This window comes from Schistocerca americana, chromosome 2 (genome assembly GCF_021461395.2).
Source record: "Schistocerca americana isolate TAMUIC-IGC-003095 chromosome 2, iqSchAmer2.1, whole genome shotgun sequence".
Taxonomy (NCBI): Eukaryota; Metazoa; Arthropoda; class Insecta; order Orthoptera; family Acrididae; genus Schistocerca; species Schistocerca americana.
Window position 1 is genome coordinate 338,630,712 of NC_060120.1, and position 26,791 is coordinate 338,657,502.

The 26,791-nt window shown below is 40.7% G+C and overlaps 1 protein-coding gene across 1 annotated transcript in view; it reads right to left on the reverse strand.

Moving 5' to 3' along the window:
• Positions 1 to 26,791, reverse strand: part of LOC124595002 (vacuolar protein sorting-associated protein 11 homolog) — a 178,968-nt gene that overhangs the window by 10,434 nt on the left and 141,743 nt on the right. The window contains exons 15-19 of the mRNA XM_047133548.1: positions 16,632 to 16,804; positions 16,068 to 16,269; positions 7,953 to 8,048; positions 7,675 to 7,762; positions 7,428 to 7,578 (exon numbers count right to left, since the gene is read on the reverse strand). Of these exons, the coding sequence (XP_046989504.1) occupies positions 7,428 to 7,578; positions 7,675 to 7,762; positions 7,953 to 8,048; positions 16,068 to 16,269; positions 16,632 to 16,804 (710 nt within the window). The remainder of the gene's footprint in view (positions 1 to 7,427; positions 7,579 to 7,674; positions 7,763 to 7,952; positions 8,049 to 16,067; positions 16,270 to 16,631; positions 16,805 to 26,791) is intronic.

Here is a 26,791-nt window from a genome sequence, read left to right on the forward strand (position 1 = left end):
TTATGGACTGAAGCGCCTAGAACCGCTCGGCCACCATGGCCGGCTGAATTGCACGTGATGCAGTGTGCAGAAACGCCCGGGGTGGGGGTGGGGGTTATTTTCCACAAAGTGGGTTAACACTACATGGAATACTAATAGTACTAACAGCAGAAATGCATATGAACAGAATCTATGTAAATCTCTGCAGACTGTTTACAATGCTACAGGGGAAAGTGATTCTTAATAATTAATTCAGTCATGCTGTACGGCAATTGTAGCATTCTTCCAGGAAAGACGACTTCTCCCAACTCAGGTGTAGCTCACTTTTTGGTTTACAGACAGACTATACCTCCCCAACATTTCCTGTCCACTTATCTCATATGAGTAGACAAAATAACTTCACTGAGCTCATACGTACATAGTGAAGTTACTTTCAGTTTACTGAATACTTATTTGCAGTTATTAAAAGAGCTATTATCTAACAAAACTTGACAGCTGGAGCTGTCAACTGTCTACAACACCAAAGAGACTGCCCAAGTATAACAAGCTGTCAATTTATATTTGACAATGTCGATTTCATGGTCTCCACTATCAATAGCTGGAGTACTTTTCACAACTTGAAGCTACAAATGCATCACTCCAGTGTCAGCTCTCCCAACATCTGAAGAGGCCCAGAGGCTTAAATTGGCTACCACTGTAACAGAAGTAAATTATCTAATTAAGGAAATTCAGATATTTCAATACAAGTCAAGCAACACATTATAGCAGATTACTGTCCTAGATTTAAACATGATCAGTCCTGTTCCATCAGACATATTGACATCCACCTTGCAAGATATACTTTGGATCTGAGGTAAGTGACTTTACTCAGTGAAGCTCACTCTCTAAGTGTCAGCAGTCCCTGAGTGGAAGAGATTTATGCAGTGTACCAGTAGCGCAATTAACGGTGAGAGATGGGATGCAACTTTCTGGTCATTCAGTATTTCACCACCAAGTGACTACAACAGATTTCCACAGCTTTACAATATCCTGTCAATGACTGACAGCGGCAAGATCCTACAGTTACCAGCCTAATCCCTTTCCCATCAACACTGCAAAGGTCACTGACAACATCACACCTACAAATTAGGCACTTCTCTGCCACTGTTTATAGGAACATATTTTACATAAAAACTCACCTAACAACCGCAAATAAGTAACCACCCAATAAACTGGAAATATCTCCACTATATGAACACAAGCTTTGTGATATTGTCTACATATGTAAGAGAAATGAACACAAAATGCTGGGGAGGTATAGTCTGTCTGTAAGCAGAAAAGGGAGCATTATTCGGGGTGAAAGATATTGACTCTCCTGGAAGAACCCAACAACTGCTGTACAGGGTGACTAAGTATCAATTTCCCCTCTAGCAGTGTACAACAGTACGCAGAAATTTACATACAATCTGTCCATAAGCTTTTCTTGCATTTGTATTATTAGCAACTCATATCTGTATTCAATGTAGTGTTGACACACTTTGTGGAAAATAAGCATCTCCGTCCCGGGAGTGTCAATGCACTACATCGCCAGTGGCTCATAAGGCGAGCTACATTTGTTTCATACCATTACAACAATATTTTTAATAAACCATGATTTTTCCAACCTCTGCAATGTGGAAACTACTAGTCCTAGAGAAAATGTGAACAGAATCTTTATTGTAGGAAATTTAATGTATTTTAATTTTGTACTGCCAGACATTTTCATCTAGAAGCTGCAGTTTCTAAGTTATTGCTGAAAAACATAAGAACTGACCTTTAAATGCCACCCCACCAACACAATCACAAACCACCAATCAGGGTTTTTAGTATGTTATTCATTACACTCCTCCTTACCACTGTGCAAAAATCTGCAACTACATGAATTTTTTCCCCTCTTCGTTGACTGGGCTGTGTTGTGTAGCACTGAGTGCAGTATAGCATGTGGGTTGTTTTAACTTCAAGTGGTTTTATAAAGTGTCCAGTACTCTGTTGTTAGGTAAAACTTTGCCCTGACAGTTAATATTGTACAAAAATTTTCGTTCCCCCCCGCCCTCGGGAAATGAGTGACAAATGTGTCAGGATGCATTCAAGATTCTAAAGCTTTTTTATTTATTTATTTATTTTTACCACAGAGTCACCAGTGTAAAATATTGCTGCCAAAATGGCATGATCTATGAGCACCACAGCAAAGCAGAGTATAGCAAACAGTTACTAGAGTAATTAAGAGAGGGGAATGCAGCAGACAGAGAGAATGAATATTAAATATTTTGAAAAGAATTCCATGGAGCAATGAAGAATGGATTTTTTTGAAATAAAAGCACGGAGAAGTAAGATTTCTATGAATGTGAATGTGTTTGACAGCAAGAGACTCTCATGAATAAGTAAAGAAAAAATAAAAAAAAAGTAATAATGCTGTTTGTGTAAGACAGCAAAATGTATGTAATAAAATGTACGATTTACTTGTTAAACATGTAGAGACAAAGATGTTTAGCAGAAATCAAACAATCGAAAATCCAGGATGGTTGTTGTTGTTGTGGTCTTCAGTCCTGAGACTGGTCTGATGCAGCTCTCCATGCTACTCTATCCTGTGCAAGCTTCTTCATCTCCTAGTACCTACTGCAACCTACATCCTTCTGAATCTGCTTAGTGTATTCATCTCTTGGTCTCCCTCTACGATTTTTACCCTCTACGCTGCTCTCCAATACTAAATTGGTGATCCCTTGATGCCTCAGAACATGTCCTACCAACTGATCCCTTCTTCTAAGCAAGTTGTGCCACAAACTTCTCTTCTCCCCAATCCTATTCAATATTTCCTACTTAGTTATGTGATCTACCCATCTAATCTTCAGCATTCTTCTGTAGCACCACATTTCAAAAGCTTCTATTCTCTTCTTGTCCAAACTATTTATCGTCCATGTTTCACTTCCATACATGGCTACACTCCATACAAATACTTTCAGAAATGACTTCCTGACACTTAAATCTATACTCGATGTAAACAAATTTCTCTTCTTCAGAAACGTTTTCCTTGCCATTGCCAGTCTACATTTTATATCCTCTCTACTTCGACTATCATCAGTTATTTTGCTCCCCAAATAGCAAAACTCCTTTACTACTTTAAGTGTCTCATTTCCTAATCTAATTCCCTCAGCATCACCCGACTTAATTCGACTACATTCCATTATCCTCGTTTTGCTTTTGTTGATGTTCATCTTATATCCTCCTTTCAAGACACTGTCCACTCCATTCAACTGCTCTTCCAAGTCCTCTGCTGTCTCTGACAGAATTACAATGTCATCGGCGAACCTCAAAGTTTTTATTTCTTCTCCATGGATTTTAATACCTACTCCAAATTTTTCTTTAGTTTCCTTTACTGCTTGCTCAATATACAGATTGAATAACATCAGGGAGAGGCTACAACCCTGTCTTACTCCCTTCCCAACCACTGCTTCCCTTTCATGTCCCTCGACTCTTATGACTGCCATCTGGATTTTGTACAAATTGTAAATAGCCTTTCGCTCCCTGTATTTTACCCCTGCCACCTTTAGAATTTGAAAGAGAGTATTCCAGTCAACATTGTCAAAAGCTTTCTCTATGTCTACAAATGCTAGAAACGTAGGTTTGCCTTTCCTTAATCTTTCTTCTAAGATAAGTCATAAGGTCAGTATTGCCTCACGTATTCCAGTATTTCTACGGAATCCAAACTGATCTTCCCCGAGGTCGGCTTCTACCAGTTTTTCCATTCGTCTGTAAAGAATTCGTGTTAGTATTTTGCAGCTGTGGCTTATTAAACTGATTGTTCGGTAATTTTCACATCTGTCAACACCTGCTTTCTTTGGGATTGGAATTATTATATTCTTCTTGAAGTCTGAGGGTATTTCGCCTGTTTCATACATCTTGCTCACCAGATGGTAGAGTTTTGTCAGGACCGGCTCTCCCAAGGCCGTCAGTAGTTCCAATGGAATGTTGTCTATTCCGGGGCCCTTGTTTCGACTCAGGTCTTTCAGTGCTCTGTCAAACTCTTCACGCAGTATCATATCTCCCATTTCATCTTCATCTACATTGTCTTTCATTCCCATAATATTGTCCTCAAGTACATCGCCCTTGTATAGACCCTCTATATACTCCTTCCACCTTTCCGCTTTCCCTTCTTTGCTTAGAACTGGGTTTCCATCTGAGCTCTTTATGTTCATGCAAGTGGTTCTCTTTTCTCCAAAGGTCTCTTTAATTTTCCTGTAGGCAGTATCTATGTTACCACTAGTGAGATAAGCCTCTACATCCTTACATTTGTACTCTAGCCATCCCTGCTTAGCCATTTTGCACTTACTGTCAATCTCACTTTTGAGACGTTTGTATTCCTTTTTGCCTGCTTCATCTGCTGCATTTTTATATTTTCTCCTTTCATCAATTAAATTCAATATTTCTTCTGTTACCCAAGGATTTCTATTAGCCCTCGCCTTTTTACCTACTTGATCCTCTGCTGCCTTCACTTCTTCATCCCTCAACGCTACCCATTCTTCTTCTACTGTATTTCTTTCCTCCATTCCTGTCAATTGTTCCCTTATGCTCTCCCTGAAACTCTGTACGACCTCTGGTTCTTTCAGTTTATCCAGGTCCCATCTCCTTAAATTCCCACCTTTTTGCAGTTTTTTCAGTTTTAATCTACAGGTCATTACCAATAGATTGTGGTCAGAGTCCACATCTGCCCCCTGGAAATGTCTTACAATTTAAAACCTGGTTCCTAAATCTCTGTCTTACCATTATATAATCTATCTGATACCTTTTAGTATCTCCAGGGTTCTTCCATGTATACAACCTTCCAGGATGGAACGTAACAATATTATTAGAAGGAAAGTTGCTACTCACCACAGGTGCTGCTGCTCGCAGTGCAGTTTCACTTGCCTGAGATTGCAGTCGTGTGTGTGTGTGTGTGTGTGTGTGTGTGTGTGTGTGTGTGTTTCTACTGCGATGTGATAAAATTGGTGACTGACAGTCCCAGGATGTTTGTGAGACTCTTTTTCCACAAAGAGTCTGAGGGGACCTGTGTCTTTAGATCTAGTGCCCAAGTAGTTTCAAATACAGAATTCAGGTTGCTTAATATTTCATTTAGATATCGGTATTTAGATGTAGTACTGCTCAAACAGTTCATTTTTCAGCTGAGCTGAGTACAGTAATTGTGGTAACACAGATTGTCGAGGAACAAGAAGGTAGGGATGAGATAAGAATTTTACAAAACGAAACTGAAATATTTAAAAGGGAAAGTCAAAGTATCAAAAGAGGATTGAGTCCGTATGTCAGAAAGCAGATGAAGATACTGCTGAACAGTAAACTTGAGGAATTAGGAAAATGAGAGAGTGTGGTTTGTCTGTGGATAATGTCAGTGTCGCGATTGTGAATACTGACATGATGCGAAAAAAAGGGAGGTAAAATAGTTAAAAGTGATGATACTCTACCACCACACAACAATACAGAAGTTAACAGCAGACTACTGGAAAAACATAAAGAGTCTAGAGCAGATATTAGTGTCTGTCAGAGGGGATGTTCAGGAAGGCCAAATGCTGAAAGTGTGAATTCAAATGGAAGTTGTGATTGGTGGGAGGACGTGCGGAGTTTCAATTTAAAAAAAGGTGAAATTATAAAAAAGGAGTATGATAAAAATGTCCAATATCAGGTATATTATTCATGTTATCCAAAACTGGAAACCATGAGTGCGTAAAGGTATTAAAATCTAAGAGACAGTATTATATATATATAATGTATGTTTCAGCACTGGAAAATCTCTATGTAAACAATATAATTTTGAGATTTCTGAAAGTGATGGCTTTCTGGGGAAAAGACATGGTCCGGACCAAAACAACTGCAAAGGACATTTTGGAATAAGAGTTATTTTCATGTATTTCACCAGCAAACTGGCCAAGACAGTAGGTGCAAAATTAACAGTAATGGAAAGGATAGATTGCTCCTCACCAAACAGATGGAATGTTGAGTTGAAGACAGACACAATAAAAAGACTGTTACTCATTAAGCTTTCGGCCAACACCCTCATCAGCAAAGAGAAACAGACACACACACACACACACACACACACACACACACACACACACACACAAGCTCATCTCTCACACATGACTGCTATCTCTGGCAGCTTAGGCCAGACAAACTGAAGTGTCCACACAGCCTAGTCAACTGGGGATGGCACAACTGCAGGGACAGCAGCTTCCTTGCCCAGTATGCTGAAGGTCTCACAAAGGCTTTCACAGATAGGCACTATCCCCAGACCAAGCCTGCAGATTCCCTTGATATATCCCACACACTCAGGGCTTTGATTACCTATCATCATGCTCTGATATGAGATACATTTACCCAAGATCCTACCCACTCCTCCCAAAGTGGTGTTCTGTCACTTACCCAACCTTCACATCATTGTAGTCCACCCCATGCCGCCCCCCAATCCCAGCCCCTTGCCATATTCCACGGAAGACCTATGTGCAAGACCTGCCCAATCCACCTACCCAGCACTTCTCATTCCAGTGCTGTCACAGGCTTATGCTATCCCATCAGAGGTCGGGCCAACTTGTGAAAGCAGCTACGTCACGTGCTAGCTTTGCTGCAATCATTCCTCAACTTTTTATATTGGTACGGCTACCAACCTACTGACCAGATATCCACCAGGATGAATGGCCACCACTAAGCTGTGGCCAAGAGCAAGGTGGACTACCCTGTTGCACAACATGCAGCTGAACATAACAAGCATTCATTTCCATGGCTGTTGCAAACACCATCTGGATCCTTCCCACCATCACCAGCTTTTCTGAACTGCACAGATGGGAGTTATTCCTGACACACATTCTCCGCTCCAGTAATCATACTGGCCACAACCTATGATAGCTTATTGTCCCCGCCAACAGTTTGTGCCCCCCTCCTACCTCACAGCCCTCACTGTGCACTGCTCTCTGCCAGTGCACCAACTGATCTCTTCTCTTCCTCTGCTCCTCTCCTTTGCACTTCATTTCTTCCCCTCCCTCCCTCCATCACAGCCTCCCAACACTGCACCAAGTGGCCTTGTCCGCCACATCTAGTCCCTGCATGCTCCACCAGGCAGCACTCTTCCCTCTTCCTGCACCCACACCCAGCTATCCCTCTCCCTTCCCCACTTCACTATGAATTCTTCCTCCTGCTTGACAAGTTGCAGTTTCAGTCTGGCCTGAGCCTCGTGACGAAAGCTTTGGCCGAAAGCTTAATGTGTAACTGTCTCTTCGTTGTGCTTCTCTGCAACCCGACGTATCATCTGTAACTAACTAAATTTTGGCTGTGGCATCACATTTCTGCCTATTTCATCTCTTGTAATTTGACCTAATTGTATCATCTTCAGTAAGAACACGATTATATTGACTAGAAAACAACCATATTTTATATAACTGGGAACTTACTTAGTGATGGCTTTTCTGACACAGAAGAATCAGTTATAAGAGTTAGCTTATTGAATACTCCACGCCCAAAATAATCTGCTACTAATGAGAAACCATCCTCAGCACGTTCTAGCTGGCTATGGAATATTTCGTGAAGGTCACGACTCTGCTCCTGAAGAAGGTAACAACATCATTTCACACACGAGTAGAATTGAATTTGGTATTTAATCATATTATATTCCTTTTGAGAGGCATGTGCATTGATTACCTGTGACTTGATTATATCCAGTATTTTTTTGTTATCTGGCAGACAGGCTGGACACTCATTTTCATTTTCAGCAAAGCTCTGAAAACAGCTGAATGTTGGATGTTCAAAATTATAAATACACTATAACAATGGTAGAAGAACTATGGATACTCAGTATTACATTTTTATGTCACTTAAATAATGAGCTCATCTTGTAAAATTTTATGTTCATGGAAAAAAGTGTGATCAAGTAAAATAACAGCCATAAATGTAATACTACATTATGTTGCATGACTTACTGTTGGTGATATGAGTGCTGGCACAGAAAATGAACAGAAGGTAGCTCCAACTGGTGGTTGCAAGCAGAACAGCGCGATGCTTGGAACACCACAGCACTGAAATATTTATGGGAATGGTCTCATCTGACTATATTATATGTTCTATACACCACAAATAAATGCAACTGGAATGACTATGTTCACAGACTGTGAAGAAAATGCAGCCAATAGAAACATACAACAAATAAGCGGTTGATAAAGGGACATCAGGTGTGAAGTGTGAAGAAAAGGGAAACAGAAAAGTTTTATATGTAGAAAATTAATTAGAAGAAATAACTAATGTGATTTATCATCACAACAACAATGACAAAAATAATTTAAATAACTTGAAGTACTACTTGAGATAATTTAGTCTTCCCCAACAGTCAAGGTTCCTTGCAAAGGAGGGTCAACAGTTTGATTGATTGTATTTCAGAACTAAGATAACACACACCTTTAATTTAAAGTCATATTGTATGATAAAGGCCAAAATCTCTTTTCTGATTTTCCCTCCATGCACAGCTTGTTTTCATGTAGTTTCATTCTGATTACAGAATTAATGGGATATTGTTTAATTATTTTTCATCCATGAAATAAATTGCACAAAGGAGTTAATTTCATTGAATACTTTAGGAACATTATGCTTCAATAGTAACACAAAATAAAACTTGCAGTTAATACATTCTCTAATCTAAGCATCTTCAGAATAGGAGGGAAATAACTGGAACAAAGTCTATGAGAGAAAAATCCTGCAACCTGCAAACACTTTCCACTGAGTGAGTATTGTGTGCTATTTTACATATAAAGCAATACCTTCAAAAGAGAGAGAGAGAGAGAGAAATTGCACAAAAATGTACATTGCCATATGAAGTCTGAAATTAGTTGCAGAAAAATAAATAGTTCATTGAACAAATAGTGTGGCTGGTTGCAGTTTTCTGATGTATATGTTAACAGCTGCGCAGTTCTCAAGCCATTTTGGTTAAAATATAGAAACTTGAATGTGCAGTTGCTCACTATACTCGCACAAGAAACATAACTAGCTAACATTGCTAGCATTTGCTTATTGTAAGTGCACTTAATTTAGAAATAGTTTGGCCCAACAAGTAGTTTTAAAAATATTTCTTTCATATCACTGCTGCGCACAAGCCTCCACATCTTCCAGTCAACATACAGTATAGCCTATTGTTAATAACGTCATCCAGTCTTCCTCTTTTATCTGCAGTGGCCATCTTTATACTGTCTATCCAGCATGTTTCTGGTCTTCCTAAGAAGTCCCTTCCAGTTATCTCTCCAAATTAACTTGAGCCATTCTCACTTGTTCCAAACCATGACCAAATCATTAAGAGTCCAGATATTTCGACTCACTCTAGCAGTGATCCTTTGATATCACCAATCTCTCTCACCTCTTCATTTCTTAAACTACCCAAGTTTATATCCTGGATCTTGGGCCTCAGGAACTTCGTGTATGACAAGTGTACCACTCTTTGTGTGAGGTTGCATGTTTCTATAACATATACAGGATGAGGCGAAAGTCTGGATACTCCCCTATAGAAGTTGAATGGTGAGAGGAATCATAATGGTGTCTGGAATGGGGTGGCTGTACATGGGGGCACAATTTATAGGTGCTATGGCAACAGCGGTGACTATCTTGATATCCTTCATCTTAGATTTGGATTACATGCTTCAAATGGGAAGGGGGTCATGTGGCACATCATTTTGAACTCCCTCTTTCTCAGGAACACACATGTGAAATTTGTTTTAAAATATCTTTATTTGTGTAGGAGTTTTGGCCTGTTAAAGTTTGAAATTACAAGGAGGTGATCAGTTCCGTTTATTGTCGCAGGTGATCCACAATCACACTTGCACCGCAGGAACACATTGAAACTGTGTTAATAAGTGGTGGATCAAGTACCAGAGGGATTGCTGCTAACTTCAATGCCTGGCATCTTATGAGAAATGACATTTCATATATGACAGTGTCTAAGTTATTGGACAAATTTTGTGCATCAGGTTCTGTGGTGGACAAGCCACACAGTGGACGTCCAAGAACAGCCGCCACTGATTTGGAGACTGCAACAGTAATAGTTGCATTGTTTGTAAAACATCCACATCACAATATGCACTGGTTATGAGCAATATCCAGTGTCAGTTCCCGTTCACTCCTTCATGTGCTGTATACACACCAATGGCACTCCTACAAGTTAAGGTTGCAATACCATCTCTCAGCAGATGATCCTGATCCGCAGATGCAGTTTGCAGAATGGGCTCAAGAGCAGTGTAACAGGAATTCAAACTTCACGTAAGTATTGTTCAGTGACAAAGCTAATCTCCATGTGCAAAAAGAAATAAACAAACAGAATCATCGTTATTGGTCAGATGCAAACTCCTCGTGGGTGGAGCCCTGTAAAGATGCAGGTGGAGGAAAAGCAATGGTTTGGTGTGGGATCTGGGACACAAGAATCATGGACCCAGCATTTAATGTCGGAATCTTCAATGGTGAGAGGCACCTTAACATGCTCTATGGGTATGTGCTACCAATGCTGATGAATCCACAGGATGATTTCCAAATCCTCTTCCAACAAGACAATGCACCTCCCCACTATGCTACTGAAGTCAGACAGTTTCTGGATGAACAATTTGGAGGTCACAGGATAGGTAGGAGGGGTCCACCTGGATGGCCACCAGGGTCCCTTGATCTTGTAACTCTTGACTTTTATCTGTGTGGACATCTGAAATCAATTGTGTATGAGGTATAAATCAACAATATAGCCCATCTTTGCCAGTGTATTAAGGAGGCATGTGTCTCTGTTGACTCACAGATCCTGTAATGTATGCAGCAGGACTGGCAAAAAAGACTTTAATCGTGTGTCCAGTGCAATGGAGGTCATATTGAGCATATGCTATAATCCCGATTCTGACAAGTGTCCTAGATTTTAACAGGTCATAACTCCTACACAAATAAAGATAGCTTAAAACAAGTTTCATATGCACATGATGTGCCACATAACCCCTTCCCATTTGAAACATGTAACCCAAATCCAAAATGGAGGATATCAAGACGGCCTCAGCTGTCGCCATAGCTCCTGTAACTTCTGGCCTCACCTGCTGACACCCCATACAAGATGCCATTATGATTCCTTACACCATTCGTCTTGCGTAGGGGTGTATCCAGACTTTCACCTCACCCTTTACTGCAGGAGTAATGGAGATCACTTGCCAAAACAAAGGGTTGAGTTGTCGACACACACACACACACACACACACACACACACACACACACCTGTGCACATACAGTGTGCTGGAAGGGACACACAATGCCAGGAGTGCAGTTCAGCAGGTGAACTGGAGGAGGAGGAGATTAGTGTTTAACGTCCCGTCGACAACGAGGTCATTAGAGACGTAGCGCAAGCTCAGGTGAGGGAAGGATGGGGAAGGAAATCGGCCGTGCCCTTTCAAAGGAACCATCCCGGCATTTGCCTGAAGCGATTTAGGGAAATCACGGAAAACCTAAATCCGAATGGCCGGAGACGGGATTGAACCGTCGTCCTCCCGAATGCGAGTAGGTGAACTGGGGTAGGGGATCTATCAGGTGGTGAGGGTACAGGGAGAAAGACGTGGGAAGCAGGAGGAGAGGAAGTGAGGCAGCAGATGTGCAGAATCTCTCTCCAGTGTGATCAGTCTGATTCACTTGATCCTCCTCAACCCAACATGTCACCTTCCTGGACACTTACCGCCACCTCTTTGTTGGCTCCATCCACACCAGTGTCTACATTAAGCCCACTAAACACCAACAATATAAGCATCTTTACAGCTATCACCTGTTTCACACAAAAAATTGCTCTGATATAGCTTAGCCACCCACGGAAAGCATATCTGCACTGACGAAAATTCCATTGCTCAGTATGCTGGAGGTCTCTCAAAGGCCTTCACAGACAGGCACTATACCATAAATCAAGTCCGCAAGTAGATTGCATATGCCTTATCCTCATACATCTCTAATCCTTCCATCACCCTCCACAATCAGCTGCAAAAGAGTGATCCCTTCATCACCCAATGTCATCCTTGACTGTAGCAACTGAACCATGTTCTTCACCAGGCTTTGGTTATTTATCATCGTGCCCACAGTTGAAAGACAACCTACCAACAATTCTTCTCACCCCTCCTAAGGGCTTAACAACTGGCCGGTTTTGAGCACGAGTACTCGCGTCTGCTCAGGCACGTGCTCGCGAGCAGGTGCAAGGTCGCGGAGTAGGGAGGGAGGGGAAATGCGTGCGCACGTTTGAATAGGGCTGCAGCGTGCCTATTGAATTGGCGCCGACTGTGTAACGGTAAAGTACTACGATCAGCTCCAACAGTCACTTCGCTGGTTAAGAATCATGTCAAGTCGCCGTTGTTGTAACCCCAACCATGCTTTCGCAGTTCAACCCCCAATGGGAGGAATTGTATCTGTTTACAGAAAAAGATGGTCTTGCAAAATGTTTAGTATGTCACAAAACGCTGAATTCTTTTAGGAAATTTAATTTGCAGCGACAATATATGTCGTACCATGCGAAGGACTACGGAAGTGGAAAATGTGATGGACCAGATCGTGCACAGGAAGTTATTAAACTTAAAAGGAAGCTATCCAAAGAAGATCTGGACGATGAAGAAAAATCAACTGAGGCAGCTCTCAGAGTGAGTTACAAAATTGCTTTGCTTTTAGCAAAATCCCTGCGCCCCTTCACTGATGGCGATTTAATAAAAGAATGTTTGGTAGTTGCAACAGAACATTTGTGTCCATCTCAAGTTGAGCAGTTTCGGATTGTGCCATTATCTAACATGACCATTATGCGTCGCATACAGGACATGGCAGACGACGTGCAGAGGCAGCTTGCAAATATCTGTAAAGATTTTATGGCGTATTCCATAGCTCAGGACGAAAGTGTTGATACCACTGGAACAGCGCAGCTTGCTATATTTATTAGAGGTGTTAATAGAGATCTTCAGGTGAGGGAGGAGCTCCTCGATGTAGTAGCCATGAAGAACACTACAATCGGAGGTGATATTTTAAGTAGTGTTGAAGAAAGTGTTGAAAATATAGGATTGTCGTGGAATTCTTTAGTTTCAGCGTCTACAGACGGTGCACCAGCGATGACAGGGGAAAAAAATCAGGTTTCGTTGCACTGTTGAAGGAGAAAATGCAAAAACTGACTGTGCCAAATGAAATAAGGGGCGTTCACTGTGTGATCCACCAGGAAAACTTATGTGCAAAGAGTATCACTCTAAAAAATGTGATGAGTGTTGTTGTTTATACAACCAATTATGTAAGGAAGCATGGGCTACAACACAGACAATTTAAAAGCTTTCTTGAGGATGTAGAAAGCCAGTATGGTAGCCTGCCTTATTACAGCAAGGTCCGCTGGCTTAGTCGTGGCGAATTATTAAATCGATTTTTTTGCCTATTAGATGAGATAAATATGTTCATGGAAATAAATAACATGTGTGTTCCTGAATTGAAAGGGCCTTCATGGAAATGTGATCTAGCGTTCTTAGCAGATTTAACTAGCCATCTGAATGCTTTGAACATTTCACTACAAGGTAAAGATATGCTAATTACTCATTTCATAGATTGAATACGAGCTTTTAAAATGAAATTAACACTTTGGGTGAGTCAGCTGGAAACAGGAAATCTAGCTCATTTTCCTAAATTATCATCCATGCAAGATGTTCACAAAGACTGTGAACGTTATTCACATAGTTTAGTTGTCCTTAAGGAAGAATTTGATCAATGCTTTCAAGATCTGACAGCACTAGACAGTGATTTTGATTTGTTCTCCTCTCCATATTCAGCGAATATTGAAGAGATTCGTCCTGAGCTGCAACTAGAAATTATTGACCTGCAGTGTGACAGAGAATACGAAGACAAATTTCAGAGCAAGAAATCATTTTGGAATTCTACGGATACTTCCCTCAGGATAGATTTCCTCGTTTACACAAACTGGCGGCTACAATAATATCAATGTTCGGTTCCATGTATGTTTGTGAACAACTGTTCTCTACAATGAAATGTAACAAGACGCGCCTGAGAAACGCATTGTCTGATCAAAATTTAAACTGCACGCTGCTCCTACAATGCACAAGAACAATTACTCCGAACATAGATGCAATTTTAAAGGGAAAAAAGTACAAGATAACCGAGAATCCCACACTTCAGGGACACTTTTTATTGTGTAACAGTTCACAAATTAATACAAATGTAGAGGCACACACTAAGCTAATAAAATTATGTGGCACATGTACATTCTCCTTTATTTGTTTCATTTGTCGCAATAATAATTCGTGAGTGATATCCCTGCAGGTGGCCGCGGATTTACATTGACTGGCGGCAGCTGTTGTGTGCCCCACATGACTCTCCCCACTCTCCGCTCTGGTCCGGTAGTGGGGTTAGCGTGCTCGTGCTGCTCCATGCTCGCGCCTTGCTGCTCACAGCTTGCTCCGCGAGCACGTATGTTGTGAAGCCCTGATCTATATCCTTGTGAAAGACAGGTGCAAGATCTGTCCAAAACACCCACTTAGCACAACTTACTCCAGTCCCATCATGGGCTAATCCTATTCCATCTGAAGCAGGGGCTGTTAAAGTTCTGCACAATATTTTATATGTCTGTGAAAACCAACCAGCTGTCCACCAGAATGAATGTCCACTATCAAAGTTGGCCACCCAGAGCATAACATACTTAAGTTCAATTGTTGGCTCACACCACTGCTTCTGGAGCCTTCCCTTGATCACCAGCTTTTCTTAACTACATAGATCGAAGTTATTCTTGCAGCACATCATTCGCTCCCGTAATCCTCCTGGCCTCAACCTCTACTGACTCACTGTTTCCACAACCTCTACCCAGCAGTTTCCCCTTCCTCTGTCCTTTCATCACTTCCACGTTTTCTCATATAGCACCACATCTCATTGGCTCCAGTGCCCATGTGTCACATTGGTCACATGTCTCTCCCATTCACCTGCCACCCCTCCCTCCCCCATTCCTATCCTACACACCTGCTGCCTCTCTCCATTGCTTGCTACCAATTCTCAACTCCTCCTCCTGCTTCCTGGCTCTTTCTGCCTCTACCCACTACAACCAATACAACCCCGTTCCCAGCCCACCTGCTAAACTGCAACTGCAGCATTGTGTGTTCAGCAGGCACAATGTGTGCATGTGTCAGCATGTGTGTGTGTGTGTGTGTGTGTGTGTGTGTGTGTGTGTGTGTGTGTGTGTACTTTAGCTTGCCAAAGTAAGGTTGATTTTTTTTGGCACCTTGAGAATCCATAGAAGTGGTCTGACATGTTGACACAAGCACGTGTGCTTCTGAATTCTATTTGCAACCTCTTTCATGGCTAGATTACCTTGAGAATTCATATTTCTAAAGCATGAAAAGTTTTCCACATTTTGCAGGGGGTATCTTGATGTTTGCTGTTTCCTCCTCACAGTTCACTGATACTACTACTGTTCTGAGATTGTATATCTGGAATTCATCTATCCATTTGTCCAGCCCCACTTATCTCTCAGAACACATCACCAATAAAGCCACGGTGTTAAGCTAGCGATGAGCGGCAGTGATGATAGAGGACTAACTTCCTAAAATTCAATTTTGGTCTGAAACCAGGCTAAATGACCTTTTTTCAAACACAGAAAGCTAGTACAGTGTCCATACAGCACTTGAGCCTTCCTCACCAAACCTTTGAGCATGCTTCTCTTTCTCAGCCGCTCTCAGATCTTTCCTCTTTTCATGCTGTCATATGGCTTCTCGGCATCAAGGAACACTAGGTGTAAGTCACGAAGAAAATATGCTTACAGTGGTTTTGAGGTACATGATAAAATAAATGCTACTACTATGAATGCAATTATAAAGAAATGAAAGCTGATGTCATCTAAAATACCTATTTTTTTATTGGCTGGGCCTTGTATCAGTGCACACAATTTAATGGAAGGTGAAGGTTTTATTACACTTAATGGAATATTAATTTCTTGAAAGTTCCTTATTCATATTCCACAAAATCAATTTCCTGAAACTTTTGTCTTTACATCCTATAAAACATTTTTTCCTTGACACCAGAAAAAAACAAACCTTGTCTGCATGGATTGTATCTGCTGTCGGATTTTGTCAGTCTCTTGGCGATATTTGTTGATGAGCTGCTGTTCTTGCTCTGTAAGTTCCTTTTCTGTTTGCAAAACACTGAGCAAGTAACTTCTAACATCACCAATAGTGGCTGTTCCTGAACTGGCCAAAGCATCAACAACAAGAAGTGGAGACAGAAGACGTTGTTTCTCTGCAAGTCAGAAAACAATAAGATTGTACTGCTCACCGTGACAATAATGATTAAAAGAAGGTAACGAGTAACAATTCGACAGATGTATTCTCCATCAGAAATACAATTTTTCCCCATTATAAAAATAAAACTAATTTCTAACTGTACTACAATAAAAAATTTGCAAAACATATAAGATGCATAATAAAATATTACACCTTTTTACAGGTTTTATTTGCACAATACATTACTTTACAGCAGGATGAAAGCAGAGCACATTACATTGCAAAATAAATCCTGTTGGAGGAAGCTTTGTGATTTGAACAATTATTTTAACACTCAGAATTATTAACTTGTATAAAAATACAGTTACAGTATAGTACCTATGACGCTGAGAACTTCTCCTAATAGGTCACTTGGAGTTTCAGAATCTTTGGTACACGCCCAGAGTGCTTGAACCCACAAACTAGGATCTTGCTGACCAAATCTTCTGCATGTTGTGAGAACTGCTTTGTAATCTCTCTGCCGTATGTGGTACTGCAGAATCTGCTGATATCTGTAATTACACAAATACAGTGTTGTAACTAAAATCAGTTTTACTTGTACTTGAATTACCAAAAAATCAATGAAGAAGTGACAAACGGAATAAGGAAACTGTGACCACGAATAAAGAACTTCCACAATGAGTTATAACTGAAGTTTAAGTAACATTCAGATGCACCAAGCATGTTTTATAAATGCTAGAAGTGAAACATGTTTTCCCTATTTCTTTTCAAATTTATTTTTAGTTTTGCTATATTTTTCTGTTGTTGTTTGGTGGACTGAGGAAAAATATTTTAAGCCTTCACACTGTAATACACTATATCAATGGAAAATAAATTAAAATTATTTTCATGCAATGGATTCTGCACTGCTTTGACATGCTCATACAGCTTAACGTGTTACGGTGTAACGACAAGCGCCAACACGAGGATAAAGAATGGAAGAGCAGAGAGGGCTGTGAGATGACGTCGGCCAATAGTATGCTGACACCAAGACAGGAGCAGCCTCTATATGAAGAGAATATAAGTACCGCTCCACCTAGCCCCAGCAGAAGTGGAAGACTAGCCATCATACAAATGCTATAGCAGTGACTTGTGAACTGAATTGTTTTGCTTGGATTGAAATTGTATATACTGAAGGACATTGATTATTTTATTTGCCTGTCGCCATTTTCTTGCAACACACCTTCAATACGCAAAGTTAAATATTGTCGGTTTAACTTACTGTAATAAACTCCATTAATATGATTTGCTTGAACTGTTGCCTAGTGATCCAAGAACACAGCTTCCTAGGCACTCTATATTAGACGAGTAGGCCATTACTACATAATGCACAGCATCAAAATTGAGAGAAGAGAGGTGGTCCATATGTGGGTCGAATCTGTGCGGCAGATTAACGGCTATTAGTTTGGTATAACTGCTATCCTGAGTGTGGTTTCAGGTGGTTTCATGTAAATACTGGCCTTTTCCCAATCTCTGCCTCAGGAAATAAGACACACAGACCGTTAAAATTTGATAACAGACATAAAACAGAGTTTACACAATTCATGTACAAGTGCCCCCCTTAAGTTAACTGACAATAGTAGCAACAGGAAGCACATCTGGCCACAAATTTAAAACAAAAATAAGTCTGCCAAATTATGAAAACACCAGGCCCCATTCAATGGGATAAACATTAGGAAAGAGAGAGAGAATTGTATGCTGTTTTAAAATGCTGTTAAATAATTGGTTAATGCATGCACATTGTTTTTAACAATGAAATTGCAACTCTCCCCTTCAGCAATCAAAATACAATATTTTATCAGTGGAAGACAGGCCAAGCTCAACTAGAACATGATGGTTATATTAGTAAAAAGGATTTTCTCCTTAATTACCCAACTTATTAAAGATCACATGATCTTTCATTTCTGAAAAAATGCTTACTGCCTGCAGAAGTGCTCATGTTCTGTCAACATGCTGTGGTGTGCTAAAAATCCACAAAGAGGGGGCATCACATTTTTAGTAACTTAGATGGACCTACCTATATCGTGGCAAAATATTTAGAAGCATCACATATATAATATTTATATAACATTACAAAGCATCACATTTTTAGTAACTTAGATGGACCTTCATATACCTCGGCAAAATATTTAGTAGCAATTCTTCATTATTCCATTGAATATAGTGAACATTATATTTCTGTAACATCTGAAATCATTATGCCTGCTTGTAATCTTCGAAGTTACATCCCTTTTTATGTCAGTTCCTCTTGATAAGTCTTTGAGCTTGATCACTGAAAAGGCCAATGTTCTGACTTTAACCTACTTGAAATTTAATGACAAGGTTTTCAGATACATGGAGTGACTATGAAGAATCAACCATTCACAACTGCTAACTTTTTCACGGAGGTTTTTAAGAACTAAGCATGATGGACAAAAACATCGAAACCAACCTGTTTTTGGATGTATATTAAGCACACCTTCATGATTTGGGCATGCAGATTACATTCATTTTAATGACTTTGAGGTATTTAAATTCTACTCATTCTGGCATTAAATTTGCAATGGAAGTTGAAAGTGACAGAAACTAATTTATGATATATTGGTGTACAAAACCAACTATGAAACTTTGGAGCACACAATTCATTGTAAACCTATGCTCACTGACCCACACCTGTACCTAAATGAGTTGTCATCTACCATATCAATGCATTGGGTATCAAATGGTTCAAATGGCTCTGTGCACTATGAGACTTAACTTCTGTGGTCATCAGTCACCTAGAACTTAGAACTACTTAAACCTAAGCAACATAAGGACATAACACACATCCATGCCCGAGGTAGGATTCGAACCCGCAATCGCAGCGGTCGCGCGTTTCTAGACGGTAGCGCCTAGAACCGCTCAGCCACTCTGGCCAGCCATTGGGTATCCTTAGCATTATGGATGAAGGCAACATGTCAGCACTGTCACTAAAAGCTCAACACAGGTTCTTGTATACATAAAGCCTGTGTTTCTACACAATAGGTATTCTGATAAGTAGATTTGTTGATGTAGAGCAGTTGCAGTGCTTGGAGGATGCCCAGAAAAAACAGAAAATTATTTTAATGATATTATGAGAAGGAAAGCTGCTACTCACCATATAGCGGAGATGCTGATACGCAGATAGACACAACAAGAAGACTCTCACAATTTAATTGTGAGTGTCTTTTTGTTGCACCTAACTGTGACTCAGAATCTCTGCTATATTGTGAGTAGCAACTTCCCTTCTCATAGTATTTTAACATTCCATCCTGGATTTTCTGTTGTTTGAAAAATATTTAAAAAAATTCATACCAAGACGTTACTTTTTTGCCAGCTTTGTTACAGATTATCTGCACCTACACAATTTCAGTGTAAACAAAATTCCATATTACTGTAGGAAAGCTTAAAATGGTGAAAAAAATGATGGGATAGTGATATGTACATATCGAGATGGTGGCAGTATTGCATACACAAGATATGTAAGGGCAGTGCATTGGTAGAGCTGTCATTTATACTCAGCTGAGTCAAGGAACAGGTTTCCGACATGATTATGCCTGCACAAGGAGAATTAATAGACTTTGAATGCAGAATGGTAGTTGGAGGTAGATGCATGGGATGTTCCATTTTGAAACTTGTTAGGGAATTCAATATTCCAAGATCCACAGTATCAAGAGTGTGCTAAGAATACCACATTTCAGGCATTATCTCTTACCGTGGACAACACAGTGGCCAGTGACCTTCACTTAGTGACCGAGAGCAGCAGTGTTTGCATAGAGTTGTCAGTGCTAACAGACAAGAACACTACATGAAATAACTGCAGAAATCAGTGTGGGATGTAGGACAAACTTATCTGTTAGGACAGTGCAGTGAAATCTGGCATTAATGAGCTATGGTACGACCGATGCGAGTGCCTATGCTAACAGCACATCATCACCTGCAGTGCCTCTCCTAGACTTGTGACCATATCGGTTGGACCCCAGATGACAGGAGAACTGTGATCTGGTCAGATGAGTACTGATTTCAGTCAGTAAGAGCTGAGCCGCGTGGGAGTAGCCGAGCGGTCTAAGGCACTGCAGTCATGGACTGTGCGGCTGGTCCTGGCGGAGGTTCGAGTCCTCCCTCAGGCATGGGTGTGTGTGTTTGTCCTTAGGATAATTTAGGTTAAGTAGTGTGTAAGCTAAGGGACTGATGACCTTAGCAGTTAAGTCCCATAAGATTTCACACACATTTGAACAGTAAGAGCTGGTGGTAGGGTTTGAGTGTGGTGCAGACACCACTAAGCCATGAACCCAAGAAACAAGGCACTATGAAAGCTGGTGGTACCTCCATAATTATGTGGGCTGGGCTTATATGAAATGCATTGAGCCCTCTGGTCCAACTGAACCGATGATTGACTGGAAATGGTTATCTTTGGCTGTTTGGAGACCATTTGCAGCCATTCATGGACTTCATGTTCCCAAACAATTATGGAATTTTTATGGATGACAATGTGCCACGTCATCAGTCTACAATTGTCCACGATTGGTTTGAAGAACATTTGGGACAATTTGAGTGAATGATTTAGCCACTCCAATCACCCAACATGAATCCCATTGACCATTTATGGGACATAATCAAGAGGTTAGCTCATGCGCAAAACCCTGCACAACCAACACTTTCAAAATTATGGATGGCTACAGAGGCAGCACGGCCCAATATTTCTGCAGGGGAATTCCAACGATTGTTAAGCTCATGCCATGTCGAGTTCTTGCACTAAACCAGAAAAAAGGAGGTCTGGCACGATATTTGGATGTCTCATAACTTTTGTCATCTCAGTGTATGTCAGATTGTTTGTACTGTCCACAACAGCTGCTTTGGAATATTAATGCTACACGAGGATGAAACACAGATAGCTCCCGCCGCATCCCATTGCTGGTATTGTGCACCTCGTGGGTTGATTTAAATTAGTTTAGTACACATGAACCAAGGACCTTACTGATGGTGGGGAGGCTTGCGTGCCTCAGTGATACAGATAGCTGTACTGTAGGTGCAACCACAATGGAGGGGTATCTGCTGAGAGGCCAGGCACACATGTGCTTCCTGAAGAGGGCAGCTGCCTTTCCAGTAGTTGCAGGGTCAACAGTCTGGATGATTGACTGATCTGGCCTTGTAACATTAACCAAAACGGCCTTGCTGTGCTGGTACTGTGAACGGCTGAAAGCAAGGGGAAACTACAGCCGTAATTTTTCTTGAGGGCATGCAACTTTACTGCATGGTTAAATGATGATGGCGTCCTCTTGGGTAAAATATTCTGGAGGTAAAACAGTCCCCCATTTGCATCTCCGGGCAGGGACTACTCAAGAGGATGTCGTTATCAGGAGAAACAAAACTGGTGTTCTACGGATCAGAGCGGGGAATGTCAGGTCTCTTAATCGGGCAAGTAGGTTAGAAAATTTAAACAGCGAAATGTGTAAGTTAAAGTCAGATATAGTGGGAATTAGTGAAGTTCGGTGGCAGGAGGAACAAGACTTCTGGTCAGGTGAATACAGGGTTACAAATACAAAATCAAATAGGGGTAATGCAGGAGTAGGTTTAATAATGAATAAAAAAAAATAGGATCACAGGTTAGCTACTACGAACAGCATAGTGAACACATTACTGTAGCCAAAATAGACACGAAGCCACACCACAACAGTAATACAAGTTTATACGCCAACTAGCTCCGTAGACGACGAAGAGATTTAAGAAATGTATGATGAGATAAAAGAAATTATTCAGATAGTGAAGGGAGACAAAAATAGTAGGAAAAGGAAGAGTAATGGGGAAATGTGGAATGGGGATAAGGAATGAAAGAGGAAGCCGCCTGGTAGAATTTTGCACAAAACATAACTTAATCATAGCTAACACTTGGCTTAAGAATCATGAAAGAAGGGTGTATATGTGGAAGAGGCCTGAAGACACTGGAAGGTTTCAGACAGATTATACAGGGTGTTACAAAAAGGTACGGCCAAACTTTCAGGAAACATTCCTCACACACAAAGAAAGAAAATATGTTATGTGGACATGTGTCCGGAAACGCTTACTTTCCATGTTAGAGCTCATTTTATTACTTCTCTTCAAATCACATTTATCATGGAATGGAAACACACAGCAACAGAACGTACCAGCGTGACTTCAAACACTTTGTTACAGGAAATGTTCAAAATGTCCTCTGTTAGCGAGGATAAATGCATCCACCCTCTGTCGCATGGAATCCCTGATGCGCTGATGCAGCCCTGGAGAATGGCGTATTGTATCACAGCCGTCCACAATACGAGCATGAAAAGTCTCTACATTTGGTACCGGGGTTGCGTAGACAAGAGCTTTCAAATGCCCCCATAAATGAAAGTCAAGAGGATTGAGGTCAGGAGAGCGTGGAGGCCATGGAATTGGTCTGCCTCTACCAATCCATCGGTCACCGAATCTGTTGTTGAGAAGCGTACGAACACTTTGACTGAAATGTGCAGAAGCTCCATCGTGCATGAACCAAATGATGTGTTGTACATGTAAAGGCACATGTTCTAGCAGCACAGGTAGAGTACCCCGTATGAAATCATGATAACGTGCTCCATTGAGCGTAGGTGGAAGAACATGGGGCCCAATCAAGACATCACCAACAATGCCTGCCCAAACGTTCACAGAAAATCTGTGTTGATGACGTGATTGCACAACTGCTGCGGATTCTCATCAGCCAACACATGTTGATTGTGAAAATGTACAATTTGATCATGTTGGAATGAAGCCATATTGACGAAACTAAAATGAGCTCTAACATGGAAATTAAGCGTTTCTGGACACATGACGACATAACATCTTTTCTTTATTTGTGTGTGAGAAATGTTTCCTGAAAGTTTGGCCGTACCTTTTTGTAACACCCTGTATAATGGTAAGACAGAGATTTAGGAAACAGGTATTAAATTGTAAGACATTTCCAGGTGCAGATATGGATTCTGACCGCAATGTATTGGTTATGAACTGTAGATTAAAACTGAAGAAACTGCAAAAAGGTAGGAATTTAAGGAGATGGGATCTGGGTAAAAACTGAAAGAACCACAGGTTGTAGAGAGTTTCAGAGAGAGCATTAGGGAACGGCTGACAAGGGGAAAGACAGGGGAAAGAAATACAGTAGAAGAAGAATGGGTAGATTTGAGAGATGAAATAGTGAAGGCAGCAGAAGATCAAGTAGGTAAAAAGACGAAGGCTAGTAGAAATCCTTGGGTAACAGAAGAGATATTGAATTTAATTGACGAAAGCAGAAATTATAAAAATGCAGTAAATGAAGCACGCAGAATGAGATCGACAAGAAGTGCAAAATGGCTAAGCAGGGATGGCTACAGGACAAATGTAAGTCTGTAGAGCCATATATCACTAGGGGTAAGATAGATACTGCCTACAGGAAAATTAGAGACCTTTGGGGAAAAGAGAACCACTGGTATGGATATCAAGAGCTCAGATGGAAAACCAATCCTAAGTAAAGAAGGGAAAGCAGAAAAGTGGAAGGAGTATACAGAGGGTCTATACAAGGGTAATGTACTTGAGGGCAATATTAGGGAAATGGAAGAGCATGTAGGTGAAGATGAAATGGGAGATATGATACTGCGTGAAGAATCTGACAGAGCACTGAAAGATCTAAGTCGAAACAAGGCCCCAGGAGTAGACAACATTCCATTAGAACTACTGATAGCCTTGGGAGAGCCAGCCCTTACAAAACTCTACCGTCAGGTGAGCAACATGTATGAGACAGGTGAAATACCCCCAGACTTCAAGAAGAATATAAGAATTCCAATCCCAAAGAAAGCAGGTGTTGACAAGTGAGAAAATTAACAAACTATCAGTTTAATAAGTCACGGCTGCAAAATACTAACACAAATTCTTTACAGACGAATGGAAAATACGGTAGAAGCCGACCTTGGGGAAGGTCAGTTTGCATTACGTAGAAATGTTGGAACACGTGAGGCAATACTGACCCTAAGACTTATCTTAGAAGATAAGATTCAGGAAAGGCAAACCTACAGTTATAGCATTTGTAGACTTAGAGAAAGCTTTTGACCATGTTTCCTGGAATACTCTCTTTCAAATTCTAAAGGTGGCAGGGCTCAAATACAGGGAGTGAAAGGCTATTTACAATTTGTACAAAAACCAGATGGCAGTTATAAGAATCAAGGGGCATGAAAGGGAAGCAGTGGTTGGGAAGGGAGTGAGACAGGGTTGTAGCCTATCCCCGATGTTATTCAATCTATACACTGAGCAAGCAGTAAAGGAAATAAAAGAAAAATTTGGAGTAGGAATTAAAATCCATGGAGAAGAAATAAAAACTTTGTGATGTTTGCCGATGACATTGTAATTCCGTCAGAGACAGCAAAGGACCTGGAAGAGCAGTTGAATGGAATGGACAGTGTGTTGAAAGGAGGCTATGAACATCAACAAAAGCAAAAAGAGGAAAATGGAATGTAGTCTAACTAAACCAGGTGATGCTGTAGTTTTGCTATTTGGGGAGCAAAATAACTGATGATGGTCGAAGTAGGGAGGATACAAAATGTAGACTGGCAATGGTAAGAAATGTGTTTCTAAAGAAGAGAAATTTGTGAATATCGAGTATAGATTTAAGTGTCAGGAAGTCTTTTCTCAAAGTATTTGTATGGAGTGTAGCCGTATATGGAGGTGAAACATAGACGATAAATAGTTCAGAGAAGAAGAGAATAGAAGCTTTCGAAATGTGTTACTACAGAAGAATGTTGAAGATTAGATGGGTAGATCATGTAACTGATGAGGAGGTACTGAATAGAATTGGGGAGAAGAGGAATTTGTGGCACAACTTGTCTAAAAGAAGGGATCGGTTGGTAGGACATGTTCTGAGGCATCAAGGGATCACCAATTTAGTATTGGAGGGCAGTCTGGAGAGTAAAAATCGTAGAGGGAGACGAAGAGATGAATACACTCAGCAGATTAAGAAGGCTGTAGCGTCCAGTAGTTACTTGGAAATGAAGAAGCTTGCACAGCATAGAGCAGCATGGACTGAGGACCACAACGACAACAACAGTAGACAATAATATTAAGAGAGAATGGGGGCTTACTGTTACCAAGGCAGTTTGGGTCTGCATCAGATCACAATGCTTTCATCTCCGCTGGCAGGATGTTTTAGTGGCAATTTTCGACAATAATATAGTGCTTTTGCAAGGATCCACCAATAGTGGTGCAACATGTACACACTGTATCAGGGGCAGCACTGACAGCTACTGAGCACGAGCTGTGGGTTTTAGTGGCATATATAAGGGTGTTGACTCAGTTGCCCCATTATTTCAAACTGACTCAGTAGAAGCAAGGGGAGATTATCATTTATTGTCCTGTGAACTGTGAAGTTGTCCAAGCACAAGCATGGGGGTAAGAACAAGAAAAGGGGTCAGCCCTGTCCTCCTTAAAGCAACCATCCTGGTATTTGCCTTAACTGACTTAGGGAAACCATGGAAAGTTAATCTGGAAGCAAATTTCAGCCTTCTCGAATTTGGGTTCAGTGTCTTACCACTGCACCATCTCGCTTGATCTCAACAGAAGCATTTCATCTGAAGATAGATGGCCATCAGTTGGACTGGTTGAAACAACAACAAAATATTATGTATCATCGCACCAGGAAAGTCTACATGGTCACAATTTTTATTGTTTCTTACTATCAGCCACCACAAATGGGCTGTTGCTGAATGACACCAATTAACATTGTGGTTTGACAGATGACAAACAAAATTTATTTGGCTGTCATGAAACACAATATCATTTTTAAGCCATAGTTTATGAGTTCTACACACTAGAGTACACCCAGGATCTGAGTTGGGGGATGTGATACGGGCTGGGGTGAGGGTGTTACTCCTACGAGTTTTGCAGCGAATGGCAAAATAATATTGAGATTTCATGACAAACTGAGGTTGGGGTGAAGGTGTTACTCCTACGAGTTTTGCAGCAAATGGCGAAATAATATTGAGATTTCATGACAAACTGATTTGAGTACACTTGCTGCCACTCAGCATCCATGATCTTTTCTGCCTTTTTTCAAACTGACAGTTTCTGTGCTGGTCTGTGTAGCACTGGGCACACCTGTGGAATGCCTGATGTGAGACCACTTGATTTTTGAGATGTAGTAAGAGGAAGTTCAGTAATGTATCTTCAAGCAATACATATTCTGTATGACAAGTTATAGGCATAGGCATCTCATATGGAAATGGTGCAATGGAAACTTCATCAAAATTATAATAATGCCACCTTCCACTCAAGTGTGAGGACTACTTTATGTGTATGGTTATTTTCAAAGCTGAAATCATCGTGTCAGGTATATCTACATCAATATTCTTTATACTACTGTGAAATACATGACAGAAAGTACTTCTCCTTGTTGGTGTTATTAGGACTTCTTCCCATTCCATTCATGTATGGAGTGTGGAAAGAATGATTGCAAAAAACACCTTTGTGTAAGTTGTAATTAGTTTGATCTT